Here is a 25,176-nt window from a genome sequence, read left to right on the forward strand (position 1 = left end):
CGACCAATCAGCTCACAGGCCGTCAGAGACTCAAGAGCCAATCAGAATATAGCTTGTGACGTAGGTCACCCAATCCCAGCGCGGCTCTGTGACGTACACAGCAGCTGCGGTTTCTCGTTTCTCACTCCTGGCGCTTACCCCTCCTTCACAAAATCTTTTCACAGCGCCATTTTAAGAACACTTTTCAGTGTAAATTAATTTTTAACGATGACTATAAGGACAACATCTGTTCGTTTCACTATTTAGGATAGTTTACATGCATTCAAGTATCCACACTTCGGAATAGACGGCGCTATTCACACTAAGGATAATATTCAATTGTTAGTAGAGTAACCTTACCCCACCCTTCTAACACGTATAATTATGAACTCGCTTTGCTCTGAACCCACCGCGAAGTGAAAGTTCTAAGAGTTCCACTTGAACATAAAATACAATTCAAACTCGCACTTTCACACTGAAAATTCCCTAATTTCAAACACACATGAAATCCGTACAGGACTCTCACCTGTTTATAGAGATCATGCACCGTTAGCAAAATAACGACGTTATCCGTACAGGGCTCTCACCTGTTTATAGATATGAAACATGTACCCGTACAGGACTCTAACCTGTTTATAGATAATCATGTACCGACGCTAATTTACCCTTCACTCAAGCTCGGATATAACTAATACTCTCATCACAGTGAGTTTTATGGAAGGCGCTTTGTCCCTATTCTCATGCTGCTCTAATTTCTTAGAAAACCCTCACTATACAAGATTCAGACCTAGCCCTAAAACTGTGCTGCTCGGCGACAACACTATGGTACACGGCGATACCTCTTGTGATACTCGGCGATATCACTACAAACAGAACAGATGGCTTGCGTGACTAATTTCTCGCCACACAATCTATACCGGTATAGCTTACAGATAGCACGAAAAACGAACTCAACATGTGTTAAAACATCGATCCTATTTCCATACCATAACAACGCTAGTAACCCTTAGCAACCAACATATTACCTTGGTTACCCCTTAGCAACCATCAATTTCTGCTACCAGAGAATTGGTCCAGCGGCCTATAGAAAATATATCATAAACTACACTACCCAACTTCATAACCTATAAACAAAATTCTATACTAAATATGGACCCATTTATAAACCTGACATATTTTGGGCCTACTGAATCAGGTGGTCAGTTTAAATCTATATACACATTATCCACAAACTATATACAATTTATACATCTGCGAAAAGAATATTGTCATTAGAATAAAGCATATCCATTTAAATGACCACCATTGGCGACGTGATCTAGCTAATAGTAACCTACACTCCTGAATAACCAAGACCAGCTTGTTTGTCAAAAGTAAGATTTTATTTACTAAATTATGGTATATAAGTTGATAGTTTTATAAATGAATTTTATTAGCAATAAAGCAAGCATGATGATAAAGAAATATGAGAAAATATGATTTAAGCAAGTAAATCAAATTTAAATTGAATATATAAAGTTTAGCATTTCTAAAACCTAATTCCCTAACTGAGCTAAATAGATAGAAAATAAAGTAAAGTTCTTTGAGGATTCTTACGTGCTCCACGCAAAGTCCAGCAGCACTTCACCCTCATCGGAAAGTCAGAAAGCAGCAGCCAGCCCATCCCTAAGGGCATGACTTTTTATACCTTTCTACGCTAACTAAACTAGCAAAGGAAAGTTTTCAGAAATCTTCGACGTCCCATTGGCTGAGAGTGACAAGTGACATGTCACCCACTTTTCAAAAAGTTCCATTACATCAAGTTTCATAAAGACCATTGTCTCTTCCACGTGAAGCCAGAAGCTTCCTCATTTTGCAACAAATGTATTAAGTCATTCTCGCAGCGTCCATTGACTTTCACTAGACTTCCGCGGATGCCAAGTTAAGGCTGACAAAATGTTCACTTTCGACCTTGGCCATGTCCGACAGAATGATGGTAGCTCATCAGTTTTTGCTTTGTGAATGCAGCTTTAATAAACGCTTTAATTCAGAATGGGCGTCTCGTGACTTTTGCAGAATTACAAGTCAGCTCTTTTCTGCGACTCAAGCGACTAGGCCCAAAAGCAGGCAACTTATGATTTCTAATATAAAACAAACACAAGAAAAGTATTAATGTAAGAAATAATGTAGATTCTGTATCCACCCCTTGGTTCACTAATTAATTAACCAACCCTTATTAGTCTAATGTTACCTAGCCATTGCAAACAAATAAAGCAGTGTTTATATTTACCAGTCTCCGTTATTCCATGAGACTCAATTGCACCTAGAATAGTAGAAATGACATCACACAGACAAGGAAAAGCAAAATAAGCACATGCTTCTTTTAAGTTTGCAGCAGTTAGTAATGACAAAAACGAAAACAATATTTTATTTTATTATTTTGCACGAACAAAAAGATGCAACAATTATGCACGTTTATGAGCACACATGTTAGTCCCCCCATGTGTAAAGTTTAATCTAAGTTGTATTAGCACGACCTATCACAAATCATTAATATTATTATTCATGTTATGGAAATGTGACTTCACGAGATTAAACAAAATTTTGTTTTCTATCTCGCTCCATCACGACCAAGCATCCCCGGCGGTCTGGGGGGCCGTTGTGAAGATGAGGCAAGCTAATGCCCAGAGTTGCCGAGTGTGGTCCCTGACTGGAGTAGGCACCGAGGCGAGAATTATCGAGCCCGCTGACCCTGGTCCCGGGCCGTCCTCTGCTTACGGGTCTGCCGCCTCTAACCAGTGAGCCACACCACTTCACTCCAATGAACAGGCAGTGCAGCCATGAGCATGCGCAGGCAGATGGAATGCGCAGTCAGTGAGCCATGCCTATGAGCACATACCATGCCCAGGTGAGATGTGCACAGCCAATGAACAGGCAGTGCAGCCATGAGCATGCGCAGGCAGATGGAATGCGCAGTCAGTGAGCCATGCCTATGAGCACATACCATGCCCAGGTGAGATGCGCACAGCCAATGAACAGGCAGTGCAGCCATGAGCATGCGCAGGGAGGTGGAATGCGCAGTCAGTGAGCCATGCGCATGAGCCCCTTCCAGGCACAGGTAGAGTATGTGATGGGGAACAGTATTTCTAGGGCCATCAGTTGTCCACAACCAATTCTGTTGGGGGTCTCAATGTGATGCTCATCATCACTGTGTATAGTGATTGAATCTAACTCGGGTACCACATCCTCCTTTTCAGATGCCGGAGAGACGCCTGGATCCAGAAACAGCGCGCCGGACAGTGGGGGTAAGAGCATCCCAGTCTTTTTGTGAGGGTAAGACCGGTCACCTGTGCAGTGCATGAACGCAGGCAGGGGGCACTACTAAGGCGCTTATATCTGAGAGAGGTCACTTTGCACCAAGAGCAATAAAGTAATGCCAATGATAGTAGGCACCACCTACAACAGGACACGTTCTAGAGAGACTGGACGTCTGGCTGGGCGCTCCCACCAGTCTGTAACTCCCCATTGGGATAAACCAGTACTCCACTGTGACAGGGGGTACTTTACAGAATAACCTTGAAGACTTCTCTGTAGTGTCTTGTGAATTAGAAATGATGGAACCCTTTTGGGTCCAGATGGATTCCATAGAACTGTGACGTAAGTGTTAGAGCAGAGCGCACTGAAGGCGGGTTAAGAATGTTGGGTTTGAAGGTACACGCAGAAGAATAAAGAGGTGCATTACTGAGCTTCATGTGAGGTGTGGTCCCTCAGGGGTACCTAGGCTGGGGAGGACGCCACAGCCACTGCACAGCCTTGAGCGAGAATAGGGTGGGAGGTAATCTATTTATTTTTACCTACAGTAGCATCCATTTTTAGAACGTTGTTTGTAAGGGGTATTCTTAAACCGTCAAGAAAGCAGGCGGATTCTCCCCACTAGGGGGCAGTCATGGGGCTCAAATGTGGCATCTGTGCAAAACTAGTGGTTGCTAGTTATTGTGGGACCGCCTCCTAGCAGCAGGGATTGACTGGTGAGTGGACTCGGAGTGGCTGGAGTGGTCGTAGAGTGAGTCTCGTGCTTTGTCTCTGGAGGTGAGGGCACCCCTGGCTCTGCAAGAGTGCTGCTCCCCCCAACTGCTTCGAAGTGAACACAGGGGGGTTCACGCCACTGTAGTAACAGAAGGAAATCACAGCTTCGAATGAATAAATATGAATTTATTGATCTAAAAGGCCTGCAATCAGCAAGCATAAGAGTGTGACTTACAGGCAAGGAAAATGTCTCATCTGAGAACAACCTTCCAGGGCATCATTTAAATACTTAACGAGTGTTCTAAGATAACATAACAATACAGTGAGCAACAAGGGCAAACTATATACAAACAACTTTATTAAAATAGTATAAGTAAGATGTACCAAAGCCACCTTGGTGATTATGTATTTATTTATATATGTATTAGCTTTATATAGTTCTGGTTAGACCCGAGGGTATCAGAGGGCTTTGCATCAGTACATGCTCATAGCAAGATAATGAGTATAATCACAACAGCTGAAATGAATCAGATTAAAGCTATTTTTGAGCACAAGGGAGGGAGGGCATGGGGAGGAACTGGGGGTAGACGTCCTGTCTCGCTGGTCGGTTGACGTCCACGAGTTTAGATGCCGTTTGAGGTGATCCTATAGCTGTTTCTTGAAGCTCAGGAAGGAGGGTTTGTCCTGATATGTGCATGTTTGGAGTTCCAGAGTTTAGTGGCGTTGCTTGAGAAGGAATGCGCCAGGGTTGTTTGTTTGTGCGCTCTAGTGGAATGAGGAGTAAGGTAATTGAGCTATCTCGGTTTCTCAACTGACCTGCCTTTTTGAGTTTTGAGGCGCGGTAGGCTGGTTTCCCAGTCTGAAGGGGTTGGTAAGACACACACAGCTAGATTCATGAAAGGAAATTGCGCTCGCAAAGGGCCAGATTCTCAGAATCTGGCCCTTTGCGAGCGCAATTTTTGCATTTGGGATTCATCATCCCAAATGCAAAATTCGCTATTAAAGAATTCGCACATTTGCGAGGAAATGCATTTAAGGAATCTCTATTTGAGATTCCTTAAATGCAATTCATTAACCATTTCTACATTGCGAATTCGCTATTTACTATTACTAAGTCTGACTTCGTGGTAAATAGCGAAAAAATAGAAAAAAGCACTTTAGTGCATTTTTCTCAATTGCATGTTACACACACACATGTCCTTTGGACATGTGTGTGTGCAACACCTGTGTATATTTACATTTCAGGGGTGCTACAGGGAGTCCTTTGGACACCCTGGCACCCTTGAAATCGCAATCTAATGAATGGGGAGTTATTATTTATTTGTGATCAGCAATTAGCTAATCGCAAATAAGGAATCAGTGGGAATCGCAATAAATATTGAGATTCCTACATGAATTCCTTTTTGCGAGTCTGTAATAGCGATTCCTTATGAATTGCTATTATAGACTCGCAAAACGGGTCTTTCATGAATCTAGCTGACAGTTCTGAAGCTGCAGCGAGCTTCAATCGTTACCTCCCCTCGATCTCACACAAAGGGGGGGGGCCCTTATCCAGGCGACTGAAACTTCTTTGACAAAGGCCTTTTCTCCTGAAATAAAAGTTTCTTCAGATCACTGCTCCTGCTTCAACTAAACTTATATAGGAAAAACAGTGGTTCCTATGGAATGATATACTATGAGGTTATGATATATAAGCACAATCGTAATATAGAGGGTTAGATAATGGCAGAGCGCAAAGGAACTACAAAACACCAATTCCAGTGTAGTATATTTTATGGATTTTTTAAACAATAAAGTTAGGAGTAATCATTATACATCAAAACAACATTTGTACATAGTGTCTCAAGTGACACAGGGAACCTAAACCTAAGTGACAATGTGAATATTATATAGAAGGTTTCCACAGTTTGTACAAGTCGACCATTATCAAAATAGTTCCATGTGAACAGCAGCTATATACAATGATATGTGCTGGGGAAATGGTTCGCTTCTTCTGTTTGTCGACGACATTACAACCCTCAACACAATGTGTGGTCTCTTCAGGACTATTGATGAAGGGACTACTGAATTTATGATTGCGCAGCCTTGTGAAAATGATGTGCCACATGTGAGGAATAGAGGGAAAGGGTTTACTCACATGAGTACCCGTCCGTGTAATCGTCCCCACAGCGGCAGGGCTGTTCGCAGCAGTAAACCCATCCACACCAGGCGGGTATCGTTGAGTGAGCGACTGTCAGGGGTAAGAGTGGGTGACTGTCACTCAGGTGTAGGAGTGGGTGACTGTCACTCAGGTGTAGGAGTGGGTGACTGTCACTTGAAGAACCGGGTTTTCTTAGAACCCAGCGGTGCCAGGGACACACCCGAAGTCTTCGGATTCACCTGTCTTGGCATACAGAGACACGGAATACTTCTAGGTGGCGTCAGAGATCAAATTTATTAGCTGCAGCTAGCAACAGTAATCTCAGCAATACAAGACGGTGTACAACTCAAGAAACTGTTCAAATTACATAGAGCAAACATCACCTTTTATACACAATATTCTCATTATAAATGTACACCCACTGCGCAAAATTCTGACCAATAGGACACATTTTCTAACTGAGTATCACATTAACAAAAAACCCAATTTACAGTAACCCAACCCAAAAGTTAATTATTAGGACTGTCCCAAATTCAATCTTTGCAAGCCGGACAAATTTATAATTGAAAAGCACAACCCATGTAATGTCAGAACATAAAGGAAACAGTAATAGATGCTGGACAAGATAAAACATGTGCAAGGAAACTAAAGGTTAACGAGGTCCTGAACATTGATTGGCAATCTCAGACAACGATCAGCCAGAGAAATTGGCTTCGTGAAGGGTCAGTTTCAGGTGAAGAGGTCAGTGTCCTGCAGTTCACTCACAAGTCAGAAAAGGGCCTGTTTAATGCATACATGAACAATGAGGCCCATGCAACTTTGTTCGTTCGGTTACCTCCACGGCGGAGAGTCCGGTCCCGAAAACCACGGAACCTCACACTCAGGTGTAAGAGTGGGTGAGTGTCAGGTGTAGGTGCCTCAACCTTGGTTTACTATGATAAAGGAGCTGTGAAGGGGCTCCCACTTACAGAGGCTTGGAGTATGTTCCAGAGGCCAGACTGGGGTACAGAATGCAGTCACAGAGGGGCGCAGCACAGATGACCTGTGTGCTCTTGGTACAGAGCCGCTGCGGCCAACACAGGGATTTGCCTCCTGGAAGCTGAAGCTTGCTGCTTGTTTGGGTCGCCTCCAAGACTGACTAGGCCTAATCCTTGCAGGAATGACTGCTCTAATCCGCTCAGAGCCTGATCAATGAGGCCTCTCCTGTGCTCGTGCGTCAGTGACTGAGCTCCTGGGGCCCCAGGATGGAGGCGCCCACCTCCTGCTGCCTCAGAGCCCTCGGGCCCCAGGCTGGGTCTTGAGAGTTCAGCCGGCACCCATGGCCCCCCTCAGAGACTGCTCCTAGAAGGCACCAGCTGCAGCTTCACAACACACTGTAAAAAAAGACCCTTTCCTTTGGCTCAAGGATGTTTTCGAACTGTATTTCTCAGCCTCAGTAGCGCTGCTGATTGCATGTCTGCACCACACAGAATGAATCGTTTCTAGGCGCTGGTGAACGATTGCATGTCTGCCCCACACTGAATGAATCGTTTCTAGGCGCTAGTGATCGATTGCATGTCTGCAACACACAAATTGAATCGTCTCTAGGCCCTGGTGATTGGTTGCATGTCTGCACCACACAGAACGAATCGTTTCTAGGGGCTGTGATTGATTGCATGTCTGTGTTAGACCTGCCGCCATTGGCGTGGGTCTCCCTTCCATTTTTGCTGTTGCCTCATGTATTTTTGCTGGTGTTAGATGCTTTGGGCACTGTGTCACTGCTATTCAGTGCCACAGTGCAAGTGCTCCCTGTTAGAATTGGGGGTCTCTGGTTGGCGCAAGTATGCACTTGTGACAAACAGGGACCCTCTCCTCTAGTCAGGGCAAGGGAACTACCCTTCAAGAATAACCCCTGCTCACCCTCTAGGTTGCGTGGCGCGAGCAGTCAAGGCTAATCCCTAGGGCGCATTTAGTTAAGCATTCACAATCATACACAGTAAATAACACTGATCCCCCCACAAATGGACACCAGGCTGTATTTATATAAAAATACGTAAACTTTATGTAAAAGATAGCAGATTTGTAGACTTATCACAAGACCTTAAATAACATTCAAGTAGGATGCACACAATACTTTTGTTGAGGTTGGATTGGATACTTTTCTTGGATGGCAATAGTTCTTTTCTTAAAACAATGTTCAGGTGTTTCTTAAAACAATGTTCATTCAGCAAAGCGTTCTTTTAAGCAGTAATCACGTTGTTCCCAGAAATACCCACGATACCTCCTATCACAAGAGGACTCTTGTGAATAGCGCTCTGCGCAACTCTGACTCCCGGCTGGGGCCTCTACTGATTAACAGGCAGGAGGCTTGTCAAAAACAAAAACGGACTCTCTGGTCCACGGTGGGCCCCGGGGATTAGATGCGCAAAGTACCTGTTTTCTTGAAGGATAGCTGCGGGCAAAAGAAGACGTTCCTCGGCGGGCTGTCCGCGGGGATCCGGCCGTAGAGAGGCGCCGCGGTGCAGGGCGCCTAGGCGGGACCTCGAGGGGGGTGCAGCGGAGGGTCCGGGCACAGGCGATCCTTTGGGGGGCTCAGGGGCTCCAGAGCAGGGAGGCGGCACGGAGCGGCCTGTACGGGGTTAAAGGTACAGGACGGCTCTCAATGCGGCACGGCCCCGGGGAGAGCAGTTCGGTGCAGTACGTCTACCAGGTACGCACCGTACTGGGCTGGGCCAAAAGGAAAGGCTGGCGATGGTGTCTTCTTGGGGGACGCTTGTTTCCACCAGGCGTGCAAGCCCAGAACACAGGCGTACGCTTCAGGAGTACGCTCAGAACGCACTGCGACCCCTTGCCAAGGTGTACGCTTCAAGCGTACGGAGCGTTTTGCGGCACCTTGCCGAAGTGTACGCTTCAAGCGTATAGAGCGTACGGAGCCTACTGCGGCGCCTTGCCGAAGTGTACGCTTCAAGCGGACTGAGCGTACGGCGGTACCGGGTAACTTCGGGGGCTGAAGAGTGCAGGTCACAGGCTGGCGGGTCCGGGCGGCTTGAAGTCAGTGGCAATGCGGCTCGTGGGGGAAAAATGAGTAGCACAGTGCAAGGCGGCCCAAATTAGGCTACGGTGCGGACTCCGGCTCGAGGAGGAGCGAGGCCACACGGAGTCAGGCGGCACAGCACGGGCTGGATTCACAGGGCAGGTCTCTGAGGCGCATTCAGCGACGGCTCCAGCGGCGGGGACACAGGCAGGTCAGCACTCTTCAGCGAAGGCAGGGGGGAAGAGCCCAATGGTCCTGGGGCTCAGGTCAGGGGGCCAGCTCACTTCCAGGCCCTTGGAGATCAGCTAGGAAGCACAAGAGGTTGTTAAAAGTAAAATAAAAGCAAAAGTCTTTCACAAAAGGGGTCTTCCTCTCCTTTGGCAGCAAGGTTCCCACTGCAGGTTTAGTCCCCCAGGATAGGGACAGGCTCTCTCCTTCAGCTTCCTTGGTTCCTTCTCCTCAGGCAGAGGGGCGTCTTGGTTCACAAGCAGGATCTAATTTACAAGGAGCAGGGCTCCTACTTTTATACCCAGTTTCTTTTGTTCTTACAGGCCAGGGGGGCCTTTGCATAACTGCTCTCAGCCTCTGAGCACTTGTGGTGGGTACTTCTGGCTTCTGCATTCAGTGTGAGGGTAGGGACATCAGCCGCTCTCCAGGGGGGCGGAGCCAGCATTGTGTGGACAGGGGCAGCCAGGAGCACTTTGTTGACAAGCTTCGGTCCTTCCTGGGCCAGGTGCAGGCTGAGTCATCAGTCGCTCCCCAGGGGGGCGGAGCCAGCATTGTGGTGGCAGAGCACAGCCTGATGCATAGCTCAGGGAAACTCCCACCTCCCACTAAGGTGTCATCCTGCCATTCACCACCTGTCACCTCCCAGCCCTGTCACTCACACAACTCAGACAGTCAGATACACACAAAAGCAGAGGCGGGCTGAAATGGTTAGGCAAGCAAAATGCTAGCTTTCTAAAAGTAGCATTTGCAAACACAGGATATTAAAATAAACTTTACTAAAAGAAGTATTTTATTATTCTGAGTTCAGGCATACTAAACATTAATTTCTACCATGTTCCCTGAGCCTGCTGGGATTATAGAGTGTAATAATTCCAGCAGCCCATCTGGCCTAAAGGGAACTGGTAGCCTTACAATAGTGAAAAACGAATTTGGCAGTAATTCACTATTAGGACATGCCACACACATCAGAGCATGCCCTACCTTACACTTACAATGCACCCTGCCCTCAGGCCTACCATAGGGGTGAATAATATGAAGTTAAGGGAAGGTTTAGGGTCTGGCAAGTGTGTGCACTTGCCCAGCCAGCATGACAGTACCAGACTGCACGCAGGTTCTGAGGTACTGGGTTTTTAAGAACCGGCACAGAACCGGTAACCCAGCGGTGCCAGGGGATCAACACACCAGAGACCTCGGGTTCTCCTGAGTCAGACCGACAGAAACTTCAGAGTCTTCCAGGTGAAGTCAAAGATTAGTTTATTGGCTGCAACCAAGGTGACAGGGTCCTAGAAGTACGATACAAGTATATTCAGGAGACTGCACACTTTCACAAAGTCAGGCTTCTCTTCTTATACCTAATATTCAGCCTTGAGCAAAACATTCCTTGGATTCGTGGTATTTCATTTATGGTTACTGATTACAAAAGAAAAGCAGAGTCATGATGACATGTACATATTTCACGTCGTGCTGTCCATAACAAATCATCCGGCAAGGCCCAACATTTCATCAGATATCGCTGGACCCCTAATAAAAATGGTCACATCCCCATCATAAAGCAAGTGAAGAAAAGGATGGAGAAAGATGTGAGCGAGATATGGCAGGTGTGCGCGCCGAAATGGTTTTATAGCTGGTTGGGCCTAGATGCTATCTTGCTCGGCCACTGGGAGGGAACTGACCTAACGAGTTCGGCCTGGGGCAATGGTTCTAACTTGTACTGGGGTCAGGAAGAAGTCGATTAAGGAGTATGTCTCCTTGTGGAATCAAATTCGACTGAATTAAGGCCTATGTAAAGGGCAACATGCAGCTAAGGGTTTAGAAGGTAAATGACAATTTCGAGGTGAATTCGTCACTCGAATACGCCGAAAATACATGTACTTGATGCACTCGTCATTCTCGGTCTTTTGATACCAAATTCGTCCTATTTCGACGAAGTTTTTATTCTCGAGTCCAGTACTATAGTATGAATCCAGATTTTTCAGAACCACAGACCCTCCTTTTGCCCTTACATAGGCAATTAATCTATCCTCATGTTAATCTGAGTCCAGATCTATATTCCTAAAGTCATTGAGATGTTGCTGCAACATCATTCTAGTGCTGAGCTCATGTCTTGACACAGGCTTCCTTACACATGATGTAACACAGAGGCCACATATTGCAGGAGCACACTGTATGCATAGTCAGAACAGGAAAAGAATGGCTAAGACCATCCCAATGACCATCAGAATTCTCCATCCCCAGGCAGATATCAGTCCCCAGAACCATCCCATTAATGACCAATCTCCTTTATCCACATGAATAGATTCGGAAATTTTATGTAGTTTGGAGATGGCCCCGTATACTGTTGGAGCATTATCTGGAATAAAAATGCAACAACTGGATCTGGATCAATTTGCATACTCCACCCCGGTCCGCAAGTATTACATCCAAAGCGACCCGGTTCTGAAGGGTCATCAGTCGATCCGACTGGAGCTCAGCAGTCAGGTTACTAAGGGCACCAGCAGTTTCAATCACGGTGGATTCAACTACCCTTGTCAATTGCCTTATGTTTCTGCTGTTAACCATGGCTCCCCAGAACGGCAGAAAACCCATTGCAAAGTCACCGAATTCTTGACCTGCAGTGTCTTCTTTACTCAAAACACCTCTAACTACCCTTGTCCGATGGTAATCCGCCGCTGCTGTCTAGGTGGGAGGTAACAGGAATGAAACAAAACATGAGCCCGAGAAGTCAGGGGGCAACCATGTATAGGCTCTATCATGGCAGATGAAATAAGTACCCTTAGCGGCTAAAAAGGCAGGGGAAGTCTGAGATCCAAAAACGTACGTTTCTGTGCAGACACTCTTCCCTAGCTGAGCTCTGGGATTCTTACCGATACCTTGCAGACACAGGTGACCTTGATGGGGTACGATCCAGATAGGGGATGATCTCTTGGCTTGCTGTTTCTCACTTAATGTAGTGCCATATCCGGTCACATTCCAACCTACATATGCAAGTATCTCATCATCCGGGGTATCTTCGTAAGAAGTTACTTCCTTGATCATGTCAACTATACCCTTGACTAGGGCGCTAGTCTTGAGGTTGTCTTTTACAGAACGTAGGGGTTGGATTTCTCGTGCATATATGAACATTGTCCTATATGCCCATACTGACCCATTGCGACTAAATGGCAGGACCAAATAGGGGATACCTCTATCCGTGGTGTGGGGCATGAGACCACACACCCAACAGTTGGTTGTGTTCATTACAAGTTGGTGTTGGTGTAATAACTGAACAAAGGAGTTATTAATGAACTCTAATCTCCTATTTGATTCGTGGTCAGGCAAAGGGTGGAAAGAATGAGAGGAAACAGTAGGAGGAGGTATGGGTGATGTAGTGGGCGCAAATGTCACATGAAAAGAGAATAAAACATAGCTTATCAAAAAGACCATTACGCTAAATAGCATAAAAATACACGTTATTATATAAATTCTCTTCCTTATTGTTTTCAAAAGTCTCTGCTTAAAGTTCATTTGTTTGGCAGTTCTCTCCACATCAGGAAACTCCATCCTCTCTAAGGTGCTGCCCGCGGCGGTAGGTTGTTTCTGCTAAAGGATGCTTCCGTCAGTCTAGGGTGGCTCCCTTGGACCAACTGGAACCAGCGACCTATCGTCGTCAGCTGCACCCAAAAGTCTTTAATCAACCGCGACCCTAGCAGCGGAACCCGGATGGCGGTTCGAAAAAAAACAAAAATAAGCAAGTTACCTAGATGGGAGAATCTGCACTTTCAAAAATAGGATTTTGGGAAAAAAACTTCTTTTTTTATTAGTCCACAGGTTTTTCTCTCGGATCATAAAATAAATCACTTTTACTTTAGTCTGTTTTTCTCGGTCGTAAATTGTAGCGTCTTTTCCCGGGTACTGTCTGGTCCAGAAATAGTAGCTCAGGTTCCACAGAGTTCAATTGTTCTGATGGCGGCGTAGTTTCTTGAAAAATGTTCCCACTCTTACAATCACGTTTAGCTTCTTTTATACGTTCATCAGTTGTGCGCTCTGAGTCAGTGCCTCCTTTTCGGACCCATTGGTCATGTGGCAGAGGGAAGGGTATCTTCTTACAATGGATCGCGTGGACCCAATTGGCCTTCCCCTCCACTTTAACAGTCGACCTTGTAGACAGGAGGACGAGGTGAGGCCCGGTCCATCTGGGCTGGTCGTTTCTTGTCCTCTGGAAATTGCGGACCAACACCCAGGAACCGGGGTCAATGGAGTGACCCGGTGTCTCAGAGACCGGAGGCAAGGTGTTGTGGACCTGTTGATATAAAACACGCAATTTAGCCGTCAATTCATACAAATAGTCAAGCAAAATGGGGTGTTGCAGCTCGCTAAACTTCGTGGGCCTAGGCACTCCCCATATGTTAGCTGGGCGACCAAAGATTATTTCATAGGGGCTGAGTTTCATTCGCGAATGCACAGTCATTCTGGTGGATAGGAGTGCTAAGGGTAGAGCGTCAGGCCATTTAAGACCTGTGCTCGCTTGGATTTTGGCCAATTTAAGTTTAAGCGTGCCATTGTAACATTCCACTAATCCAGCTGATTGGGGGTGATTTGCAGCGTGGAACTTCTGCCTAATGCCTAGCCCTTCACACACTCTTTTCATCACACAACCCACAAATTCACTTCCGTTGTCCGACCAGACCATTCTAGGCATTCCGAACCTGGGGAAGAACTCTTTCACAAGGGCTTTCGCTGTGGACAAGGCAGTATTGTCCCTTAGGGGATAGGCTTCTACCCACCTTGAGAAGGCACAAACAACCACGAGCACATATTTTAAGTTGTTGCACCTCTCCATGTGTATGAAATCTAGCTGCAAAACCTCGAACGGATACGTAGGAGGTGCAAAATGACCAGCTGGAGTTGGGGTTCCCCTACCAGGATTGTGCTTCAGACATACCATGCAATTCTTGACAACATTCTCTGCACACTTGGGAATCCCTGAATTCTTCCACACTGGGGCCAACAACTCGCAAATCCCTTTCGTGCTGATATGGGCCATCCCATGAGCCATTGTAACCACTGCAGGCACATATGCATCGGGTAACAACCATCTCTGTTGCTCTGTTGATTCAATCCAACAACCATTTGCATCCATTCTCCCTGTACTTTCTCTCCACATGCTTAACTCTTTCTCCGTGGCCTCAGCTTGGATGGACTTCACACTTTCTATCGTGTCTTCACATATTCCAACATCACCAGTCCATCTCTCTGGGCTCGCAACATACATTCGGCTCATCATATTCTTTGCAGTTTCCTTCGCAGTTTCATCAGCAAATGCATTTCCACGACCAACATCATCAATCACTTTCTTGTGTGCGCTACATTTCACGATCGCTACTTTCAGGGGCAACGTCAGTGATTCAAGAAGCTCATTCACCAACTGACCATGCTGAATCTTAGCTCCATGCGAAGTCAGGAACCCACGTTCTCTCCACAATCGTCCAAAACTATGAGCCACTCCAAAAGCATACTGACTGTCGGTATAGACAGTCACTTTCATTCCTTTGGATAACACACATGCTCTCGTCAATGCCACGAGTTCAGCGGCTTGAGCTGAACCATGTGGTATTCGCGCAGTTTCAACGATTGTGTGCAAAGTTGTGACAGCATATGCTGTAGTCACGTTACCATTTGGGAGTTTAAAGCATGAACCATCCACCCATAATGTACCATCACTTTCAGCAAGAGGAGTGTCGAATAAATCAACTCTCCCTTTCGTCTCTTCCTCTGTTCTGAGGAAACAATCGTGCTGTTCTGAAGCATCCGATTCCTCAGTAATTGGTAACAATGTGGCTATGTTCAAGGTACTGCACCTTTTGATGTGCACATGGCTCGCTAGTAGCGTCAATTCATAACTGGACAGTCGAGCACTAGTTAAGTGCTGTGTCTTGGTCCTATTTAACAATGTGTCTACTGCATGCGGGACCATCACGATTAGTGTATTATTCATTACTAGACCTGCAGACTGTCGAATAGAAACAGCTGCTGCTACTGTGGCCCTTAGGCAACTTGGCAATGCTCGTGCTACCGGATCCAAAGTTGACGAAAAATAGGCGCATGGCCGCTGTCTATCTCCGTATAACTGAGTCAGCACGGACAATGCACAACCCTACTTCTCGTGGACATATAATGTGAAAGGCTTACTGTAGTTGGGGTTACCTATCACACAGGGGCCGAACATAATGCTGTGCGTAATTCGAGTAAACTTTTCTGACACTCATCAGACCAAGGAATGGGATTGGGTGTATTTGTACACGTTAGTGCCAATAAGGGTTTGGCTAATAACGAAAAATTTGGAATCCACTGTCTACAGTACGATGTAATGCCCAAGAAAGCGCGTACTTCTCTCTGCGTTCTTGGCACATTCAATTTAGCTATTGCCTGAATTCTTTCTGGGGTCAGTTTCCTTCCCTCCTTCGATAAGAGATGACCTAAGTAGGTCACTTCTTGTCGACAATATTGAAGCTTGGAAAGTGACACCTTGTGATGTAGATCACATAGATGACGCAGTAATTCAAACGTGGCCATTTTACATATTTTCTCAGTATCCGCAGCTATGAGCAAATTGTCCACGTACTGTACGAGAGTGGAACCTTTGGGCAAAACCATTGCGTCAAGCTGACTTTTCAGAGCTTGACTGTATATTGAGGGGCTTTCACAGTAGCCTTGAGGGGCGCGTTTAAAGCGGAAGCTGCGACCACCTAAACTAAAGGAAAAAATATCCCTGCTTTCCTCAGCAATCGGGATACTGAAGAAAGCATTCTTCAGGTCAATCACCGAAAACCAGGATGCAGAGGCTGGAATCATAGTCAATAATGTTGTAATGTCGGGGACAACTGGGAATTGTGGCACCACTATCTTATTTACTTCCCTAAGATCAATCACGAATCTATACACAGGTGGCTGAGAAGGGTCAGTTCGTTTTAAAACAGGCAGAACAGGACTATTGCAAACATTGCCTCTTGTTTCTTCAATTACGTCTTTCTCAATCAACTCGTAAACAATCGCTAGCAAAGCTTTTTCGCCCTCATTGGATATTCTGTATTGGGGAATTCGTGGCATTTTGACATTCGGTTTCAATGTTACAATATACGGTGGAATTTCTAAAAGACCTACATCATTCGGACCAGTAGCCCAAAGAATATCTGGAAGAAGTGCCAATTCTGCTGGAAGCGTATTTCTCGACAAATACATGGGAGAAACCACTTTCTTACCTAAAGTCAGTTGTACTCCTGAAGGAGAACAGTACAAAGTCGCATACAATCTTTTTAGCAAATCTAATCCTAGCAAATTTTCACCACAACCTGTTGTCAAAATAAGGGGTGCTTCGAATTCACAAGGACCAACAGAAAGAGATAAAGGGTCAGAAATCGGATTTCTAACCGGGGCGCCAGAAAAACCTACGGAAAAGTTCATTTCGCCAGACAAAGGTGCGCCAGGGAGTTTGGAGTGCATAATAGAACTCTTTGTAGCACCAGTATCCAACAGAAAAGGTTCTGACACACCCGATGTAATCACCTCAACGTAAGGTCCACTCTGATCTACTGGAACTGAAACAACTCCCTCTCCTTGTCTAAGGCTGTCCTAGCAATCATTATTCTCCCACTGCTCATTTTCTGTGTAATACTCATCAACGTAGTATTGAGCTGTCCTGTCAGATACGCTATTTTGCTGATCAAACCTGTTCATAGAGTTTTGTGGTGGAAGGGGACGTGCGTCCTGAGGGGCGTTTCCACGCCCTCTACCTCTAGGCGCTTGCTGACTACCACGACCTCTTACGCCAGAAAATCCATTCGCACGTTGCGGCAGGGCAGGACAGTCATATTTGTAATGACCCTCTTGTTTGCAGTATAAACACTGGTTGGGACCTACGCGGTTTTGATTGTAATCGAATCTCTGTAAGTTCCTCTGAGGCTGCTGAAAAGTGTTCTGGTAGTGATTCGGACCATTATTATTTTTATTACCACCACCACGTGGAGGATAGGCTTGCTGTAGCAAAACCTTCGTTTTCAGTTCTCTAGTTTTCTTCTCTACTTTATCTTTCTCATCCTTGTCTCTATTCTCGTAGTACTGTGCGGTAGCTAATATCTGGGCTGAAGATGAGACTGCCCAAGAACTTTCCGAATCTTTCAATTTTCTACACAAGTCTGGAAGTAGATTGTGCACAAATTTATCGACAAACAATCTCTGACCACCTTCTGTGGTCATATCTTGACCGCTGTGGTCAATGAATGTTTCTTCAAATCTGGTGAAGAAATCTGAAACAGTTTCTTCTTTCTTTTGCTTGCATGCAGATAACTTATCCCAATTTACGCGTATTGCAGGCATTATCGTTTTCATGTAATCTACTATTCTACCAGGTAGTTCCGCTATCAGGGGCTCAGGCTTGGCACCACCAACTTGTCGTGCGTCTGCAGCAGTAATATTAGCCCACGTGTCACCTAATTCCTGGTCATGATCTACATGGCGAATTTTTCCCCATAAAGGCTGTGGAACAACGTTCCCGAATAACATATCGATATCGGCCAAATTCATTATACATGACCCAGCAGTTTGCGACAATTCTTTATAGTACCCTGCAGGATTTTTACGCGGATCTGGTAGTGTTTGTTTGAGTGCTAAAACTTCAGCTCGCTTCCATGGAACATGTACCCATACGCGGTGAAAGTGGGGCAGGACAGGTGGGACAGCTGTCGCGTCACCCTCTCTCCATTGTGGGGGAACTTCTCTCATAGGGTATTGTCGTGCCTTTTTCCTACTAGATGCACTATATTCCGATGGTGACCCAGAACTACTTCCCTTACTTCGATATGATAATAGCATTTCAACTGCTTTTTCCACATCGGGACCTACAATCATACCCTCTCCAAACTTAAATCGCACACGACACATCTCTAACGGGATGCATTCCTGATCATTGTCTTCTAAATCCTCGCCAAGAAAGACACACATTTGTTCGAATACATATCTCTGTGTCGCTGTTTCCCATTGATGGAAAACTTCCATGACAGACTGTAAATCATATTTTGCAGTGTCCATGACCCATTTCCGAGCTAAACTATTCAGGGAATCTCTCTCTTGATAATCAGGCAGTTGACTTCGCAACTGTCTTCTACTTATGTTAGGGGTCGTAGCAGGCGACCCGAAAAGGGGTAAAAGAAGATTAGTAACAGTGCTGGCCATTTTCTGCCGAAGGGAAGGTGAAACGGAAGGACAAACAGACGAAAAAACGGGGTGAGATAAGGCGGGGGTAGAGATGGCAGAAGAGGTATGAGGAATAATAGATGTGGTACTAGGCAAAATCGTAGAAAACACAGGTGAAACAGAAGTGGTCGGTGGGCCTGGAGGAGGCCGCACCGAAGAAGTAGGAGCCAGCTGGAGAACAGCTGGTGAGTGCTGTGGAAGAGCCAGAGGCGCAGCTTGTGCAACTAAAGGTTGCGGAGGTGCTGTAGCATTCTGCGCATAGGGGGGTGGCGAAGTTAATAATTGCGACATTAATTGGTCTTTTTCACGCTCTTTTGCTGTCCCTTGCTGAAGAGACGGCAAAACTGGATAACACTTATCTATTGCCATTTTACGTTGCCTGTGCAACTGCTCATTTATCTGCTCTTCCTCATTATCTTTAAACTGCACGGCAGCTTGCATTACTGAAAGTCCCCCTTCTCTCTTATTTTTCTTAGCTAATTTAATTTCTTTTTGTTTGGCTTCTTTGCGCCATAGGCGGAAAGAGTCAAACATCGCCGGCCGGGCTTTCCTTTTGAAGAGTTTAACTTCAAGGTTGTCTAAGATTTCAGAATCAAAACTACCATATTGGGGCCATTTTAAAACACCATCTTTCCTAGTGTATTTAATCCATACCTCGTTGTAAACGATGGGGCCTACCCCATGTTTAACGTATAGCTCGTAAGTCGGAGTTCCAACTGGAGGAACCGGACATGAGTCCTCCAATCGGGAGTCCCTATTATTACTACCAAGACAAAACCAATTCCCGAGTCTAAGACTAGGCATCCTCGCTCTCTAGTCTAGTTCCAAAACTTCAAAGGATTTATCGATTACGATATTTCTCGTGAAAACACGAGTCCTTCGGTTATGGTGCTTGCAAGAACCAATAAAAAACCTTTATGTATCTCCAAGATACCACAAAGTAAGTCCAACTAAGGACTGGGAGACGCTCCACTTATACTTAACTGAAAAATATCGATGGCTTCACCAGAAGACTCGTCTCAGCGTTTCGCTCTACCGAAAATTTCAAGGGTCCAACATCAGGGCGATAGCCAGGGCAGCAGTCCTTGTAGCCGTCGGGAAGCGGGGAACCTCGCAGTAAAGACCTTCGGACCACGTCGACATGCAGGGGTCGATGAGGTGGTGGGCCCTCCTCCGGAATTTTCACACGAAGCTCCTCATGATCTTCAGGCTGATTGGTACCACTGGAATCGCCCCACGTTGGGCGCCAATTGAGGTACTGGGTTTTTAAGAACCGGCACAGAACCGGTAACCCAGCGGTGCCAGGGGATCAACACACCAGAGACCTCGGGTTCTCCTGAGTCAGACCGACAGAAACTTCAGAGTCTTCCAGGTGAAGTCAAAGATTAGTTTATTGGCTGCAACCAAGGTGACAGGGTCCTAGAAGTACGATACAAGTATATTCAGGAGACTGCACACTTTCACAAAGTCAGGCTTCTCTTCTTATACCTAATATTCAGCCTTGAGCAAAACATTCCTTGGATTCGTGGTATTTCATTTATGGTTACTGATTACAAAAGAAAAGCAGAGTCATGATGACATGTACATATTTCACGTCGTGCTGTCCATAACAAATCATCCGGCAAGGCCCAACATTTCATCAGATATCACTGGACCCCTAATAAAAATGGTCACATCCCCATCATAAAGCAAGTGAAGAAAAGGATGGAGAAAGATGTGAGCGAGATATGGCAGGTGTGCGCGCCGAAATGGTTTTATGGCTGGTTGGGCCTAGATGCTATCTTGCTCGGCCACTGGGAGGGAACTGACCTAACGAGTTCGGCCTGGGGCAATGGTTCTAACTTGTACTGGGGTCAGGAAGAAGTCGATTAAGGAGTATGTGTCCTTGTGGAATCAAATTCGACTGAATTAAGGCCTATGTAAAGGGCAACATGCAGCTAAGGGTTTAGAAGGTAAATGACGATTTCGAGGTGAATTCGTCACTCGAATACGCCGAAAATACATGTACTTGATGCACTCGTCATTCTCGGTCTTTTGATACCAAATTCGTCCTATTTCGACGAAGTTTTTATTCTCGAGTCCAGTACTATAGTATGAATCCAGATTTTTCAGAACCACAGTTCTGCAGTGGCAGACCCTAGACACATTTTAAGGCTGCTTCTGTGGGTGGCGCAATCAGCGCTGCAGGCCCACTAGCAGTATTGGCATTTACAAGCCCTGACACTCCCGGTGCACTTTACTGGGGACTAACAGTAAATCCAATGAACCAATCATGGACATCAATCACATGTATACTTTACAGTAGGGAGCACTTGCACTGCGGCACGGGTTGGCCGTGGCGCAGTGCCCTGAGCAGCGGACACCAGCAAAAACATCTGAGGCACAACAGCAAAAAGTGGAAGGGAAACTCACGCCAAGGTGCCAGGTCTAACACTCCCTATTGTAAATTGATGTATTAATCAGTGGTTCCATGTTTGGCTATTTGGTTTACTTGTCAGACCCTAGTCTGGTGCACTGAGTGTACTCAGGGCGTGTAAATCCAAATACAGCTAGTGGGCCTGCAGCACTGGTTGTGCCACCCACAGAAGCAGCCTTTTAAAATGTATCTAAGGTCTACCATTGCAGAGTCTTTGTGCAGTCTGGTACTGTCATGCTGACTGGGCAAGTGCACCCACTTGCCAGTCCCTAAACCTTCTCTTTTCTTCATATCAGTCAGCCCTATAGTAGGCCCAAGGGCAGGGTGCATTGTAAGTATAAGGTAGGACAAGCCCTGATGTGTGTGGCATGCCCTAATAGTGAATTACAGCCATTTTCGTTTTTCACTATTGCACGGCTATCTGTTCCCCATAGGTCAGAATGGGCTGTTAGAATTGTTACATTTTATAATCCTAACAGACTCAGAGAACATGGTAGAAATTCGAATTTAGCATGCCTGAACTCAGAATAATAAAATACATCTTTTAGTGACGTTGGTTTTAATATTCTGTGTTTGCAAATACCACTTTTAGAAAATAGGTATTTGCTTGCCTAACCTTTCAAGCCTGCCTCTGCTAGGTTATGTATTCCTTTGTCTGGTTTTGTGAGTGACAGGGCTGGGAGATTCCAAGAGACAGGATAAGTCAGTCCAGTGGTGAATAGAGAGATCTATATCTAGATGGGAAGGAGGAGTTGCACCTGAACCTTGAATAGGACTGTGCATGCCTTCCATAATGCTGGCTCCACCTCCTGGGGAGCGGCTGATGTCTCTGCCCTGCGTACTGAAAGGAGAGAAGGAGTCCTGTCAACAAAGTGCTCCAGGACTGTGATTGCCTTCCACAATGACGGCTCCAGCTCCTGTGGGGCCCTGCACTATGAAAGGAAATGAGAAGTCTGGTAAACAGAGTGCTTCAGAACTGGTTTGGACTGGGCACAGGTCCCTCCCCCCTCAGAGAACAAAGGATTTTGGGGTATAAGCATTAGGACCTTGATCCCAAGAAAGTAGATCACTTTTGGACCACAATAAGAAATCTTTACTGAGGAGAGGAACCTGAAGAAACTGAGGAGAGACTATTCTCAAGCTGAATTAATGCTTGGGGGATTGGCCTGCAGTGGTTGCCCTACTACCAAAGGAAGGAGAAAGGAACTTTGTGTACTTTGCTTTCAACTTGTGAAGGATCTCCAAGGGCTTGGAAAAGAGCTTGCCTCCTGCTGAAGTCTCAGGGACAACAGACTTCAACCCCCAGCTCCCCAGAGTTCTTTTGGAAGTGCCTGCTGCTGTTTTCTGGCCTACTGAGCAACTGCGTGTCACAAGGAGCTGGAAGCGCGATTAAACGAGAAGAAGCTGGTCGCCGTTGCTGGGCCTGCCGACGCAACTCCGAAGGAGGGTGTCGCCGCTGGAACTGTCGCACTGCACCGCATCGGAGAGAAGCGTGCCGCAACGAAGAGGAAGCGTGTCACCGTCGCTGCTGCTGCCGTCAAAACTCCGGAGGAGGGTGTCGGCGCTGTGGCTTTCGAATTGCCCCACATTGAGAGAAGAGTGTCGCAATGAGGTCGGAGCATGTCGCCGTCGCTGTGCTTGCCGTCGCAACTTTGAAGGAGGGTGTCGCCGCAGAAATTGTCGCACTGCACCGCATCGAAGAAGAGCACCTCGCATCCCTAAGCAGCATGCCAGCGTCGGAGCTGCTGCCGTCGCATAATGGATGCCGCCGCTGTAGTTGTCGCATCGAGCGGAAGCTTTACGCATCATGGGAGAAGAGTGTCGCCGCTGGAGCTGCTGCCGTCGCATCGTCAGGGTTGCGCTGCTGCAGTCCACACATTGAACTGAGAACTACTCTCATCCCCGGAGAAGCGTGCTGCGTCTGGACGATCTTCAAGTCTTTATTTCTTTGCACCTGAACTTTGCCGCATTTCCCTCGCTGCGACATTGCATGTCTTGGAAGCGCAACTCAACCTATGGTACATTGACGCAAAGTGTTGCATCTAAAAACTGAACTGAACTAAACTTAATCTTCCATCTTAAAGTAACAATATTGTGTATTTTTGTCATTTATGGTCTTGTGGTAAATCTATAAAAAGTATACTTATTTTTGATATAAAAGCCTTGTGTGGTGTCCATCTCTAGTGTTGTCACTGGGTTACTGTATGTTGTCACAAACGCTTTACACACTGCCTCTGAAATAAGCCTGTCTGCTCATGCCAAGCTACCAAGGGGGTGAGCAGGGGTTATTTAGGAGTGTAATCCCCTTATCCTGACTAGATGCAAGGGTCCCTATTTATCACAAGTACCTACCTGTGCCAACTAGAAAACCCCAAATCGAACAGTCTGCACCACACAGAACAAATCGTTTCTATGTGCTGGTGATTGATTGCATGTCTGCACCACACAGAATGAATCGTTTATAGGCGCTGGTGATTGATTAAATGTCTGCACCACACAGAATGAATCGTTTATAGGTGCTGGTGATTGTTTGAATGTCTGCACTACACAGAATGAATCGTCTCTAGGCGCTGGTGATTGATTGCATGCCTGCAAAACTGCAATGATCGTCTCTAAGCACTTGTGATTGATTGCATGTCTGCACCACACAGAATTAATCGTTTATAGGCGCTGGTGATTGATTGAATGTCTGCACCACACAGAATGAATCGTTTCCAGGCGCTGGTGATTGATTGCATGTCTGCACCACACAGAATGAATCGTTTCTAGGCGCTGGTGATTGATTGAATGTCTGCACCACACAGAACAAATCGTCTCTAGGCGCTGGTGATTGATTGTATGGCTGCACCACACAGAATGAATCGTCTTTAGGTGCTGGTGATTGATTGCATGTCTGCACCAGACAGAATGAATTGTCTCTAGGCGCTGGTGATTGATTGCATGTCTGCACCAGACAAAATGAATTGTCTCTAGGCACAGGTGATTAATTGCATGTCTGCACCCCACAGAATTAATTGTTTCTAGGTGCTGGCGATTGATTGCATGTCTGCACCACACAGAATCAATCGTTTCTAGGTGCTGGTGATTGATTGCATGTCTGCACCACACAGAATGAATCGTTTCTAGGCGCTGGTGATTGATTGCATGTCTGCACCACACAGAATGAATCGTTTCTAGGCGCTGGTGATTGATTGCATGTCTGCACCACACAGAATGAATCGTTTCTAGGCGCTGGTGATTGATTGTATGGCTACACCACACAGAATGAATCGTCTCTAGGCGCTGGTGATTGATTGTATGGCTACACCACACAGAATGAATCGTCTCTAGGTGCTGGTGATTGATTGTATGGCTACACCACACAGAATGAATCGTCTCTAGGCACTGGTGATTGATTGTATGTCTGCACCACACAGAATGAATCGTCTCTAGGTGCTGGTGATTGATTGTATGGCTGCACCACACAGAATGAATCGTCTCTAGGCGCTGGTGATTGATTGTATGGCTACACCACACAGAATGAATCGTCTCTAGGCGCTGGTGATTGATTGTATGGCTACACCACACAGAATGAATCGTCTCCAGGCGCTGGTGATTGATTGTATGGCTACACCACACAGAATGAATCGTCTCTAGGCGCTGGTGATTGATTGTATGGCTACACCACACAGAATGAATCGTCTGTAGGCCCTGGTGATTGATTGTATGTCTGCACCAACCAAAATGAATCGTTTCTAGGCGCTGGTGAGCCTGAACTTAACTGCCATTACCGTCTGTGGCCAGCACAGTCCTCCTGTGCTGCCATCATTCAGTGAATAGGGTCTTTTTAAACTCTTGCTGAACCCAGAGAAAGTGGGCTCGATGTTCAGCACTTTTACAGAGCTCCAAGCTTGTCTCCAGAACAGAGAGCCTTCCGACCTCCTCTCAGCCCAGTGAGATTCTTGTGGACCTTTAAAGAACCCACTGGGTGATGGGGAGACCTTCTCCATCAGGGATGCAGGAGTCATGTCCAGGAGGCACCTGAACACCAAGCAAGCTAGATTTAAACAAGAGGGTGCAGCACTAAAGAACAAGTCTTCGTAATTCAGCATCAGTGTTCAAAGCAGTAGACGCATAGACAAATATCCACATCCGAGATATAAGTTTCTTAAAGGATTTCTCTTTATT

At 46.1% G+C, this 25,176-nt stretch overlaps 1 protein-coding gene across 1 annotated transcript in view; it reads left to right on the plus strand.

Moving 5' to 3' along the window:
• LOC144817673 (uncharacterized) overlaps nucleotides 1-25,176 on the plus strand; it is a 499,177-nt gene that overhangs the window by 420,090 nt on the left and 53,911 nt on the right. Inside the window, exon 11 of the mRNA XM_078674403.1 lies at nucleotides 3,216-3,263. Coding sequence (XP_078530529.1) covers nucleotides 3,216-3,263 — 48 coding nt within the window. The remainder of the gene's footprint in view (nucleotides 1-3,215; nucleotides 3,264-25,176) is intronic.

The sequence above is a fragment of the Lissotriton helveticus genome, chromosome 2_1 (genome assembly GCF_964261635.1).
Source record: "Lissotriton helveticus chromosome 2_1, aLisHel1.1, whole genome shotgun sequence".
NCBI classification, from domain to species: Eukaryota; Metazoa; Chordata; class Amphibia; order Caudata; family Salamandridae; genus Lissotriton; species Lissotriton helveticus.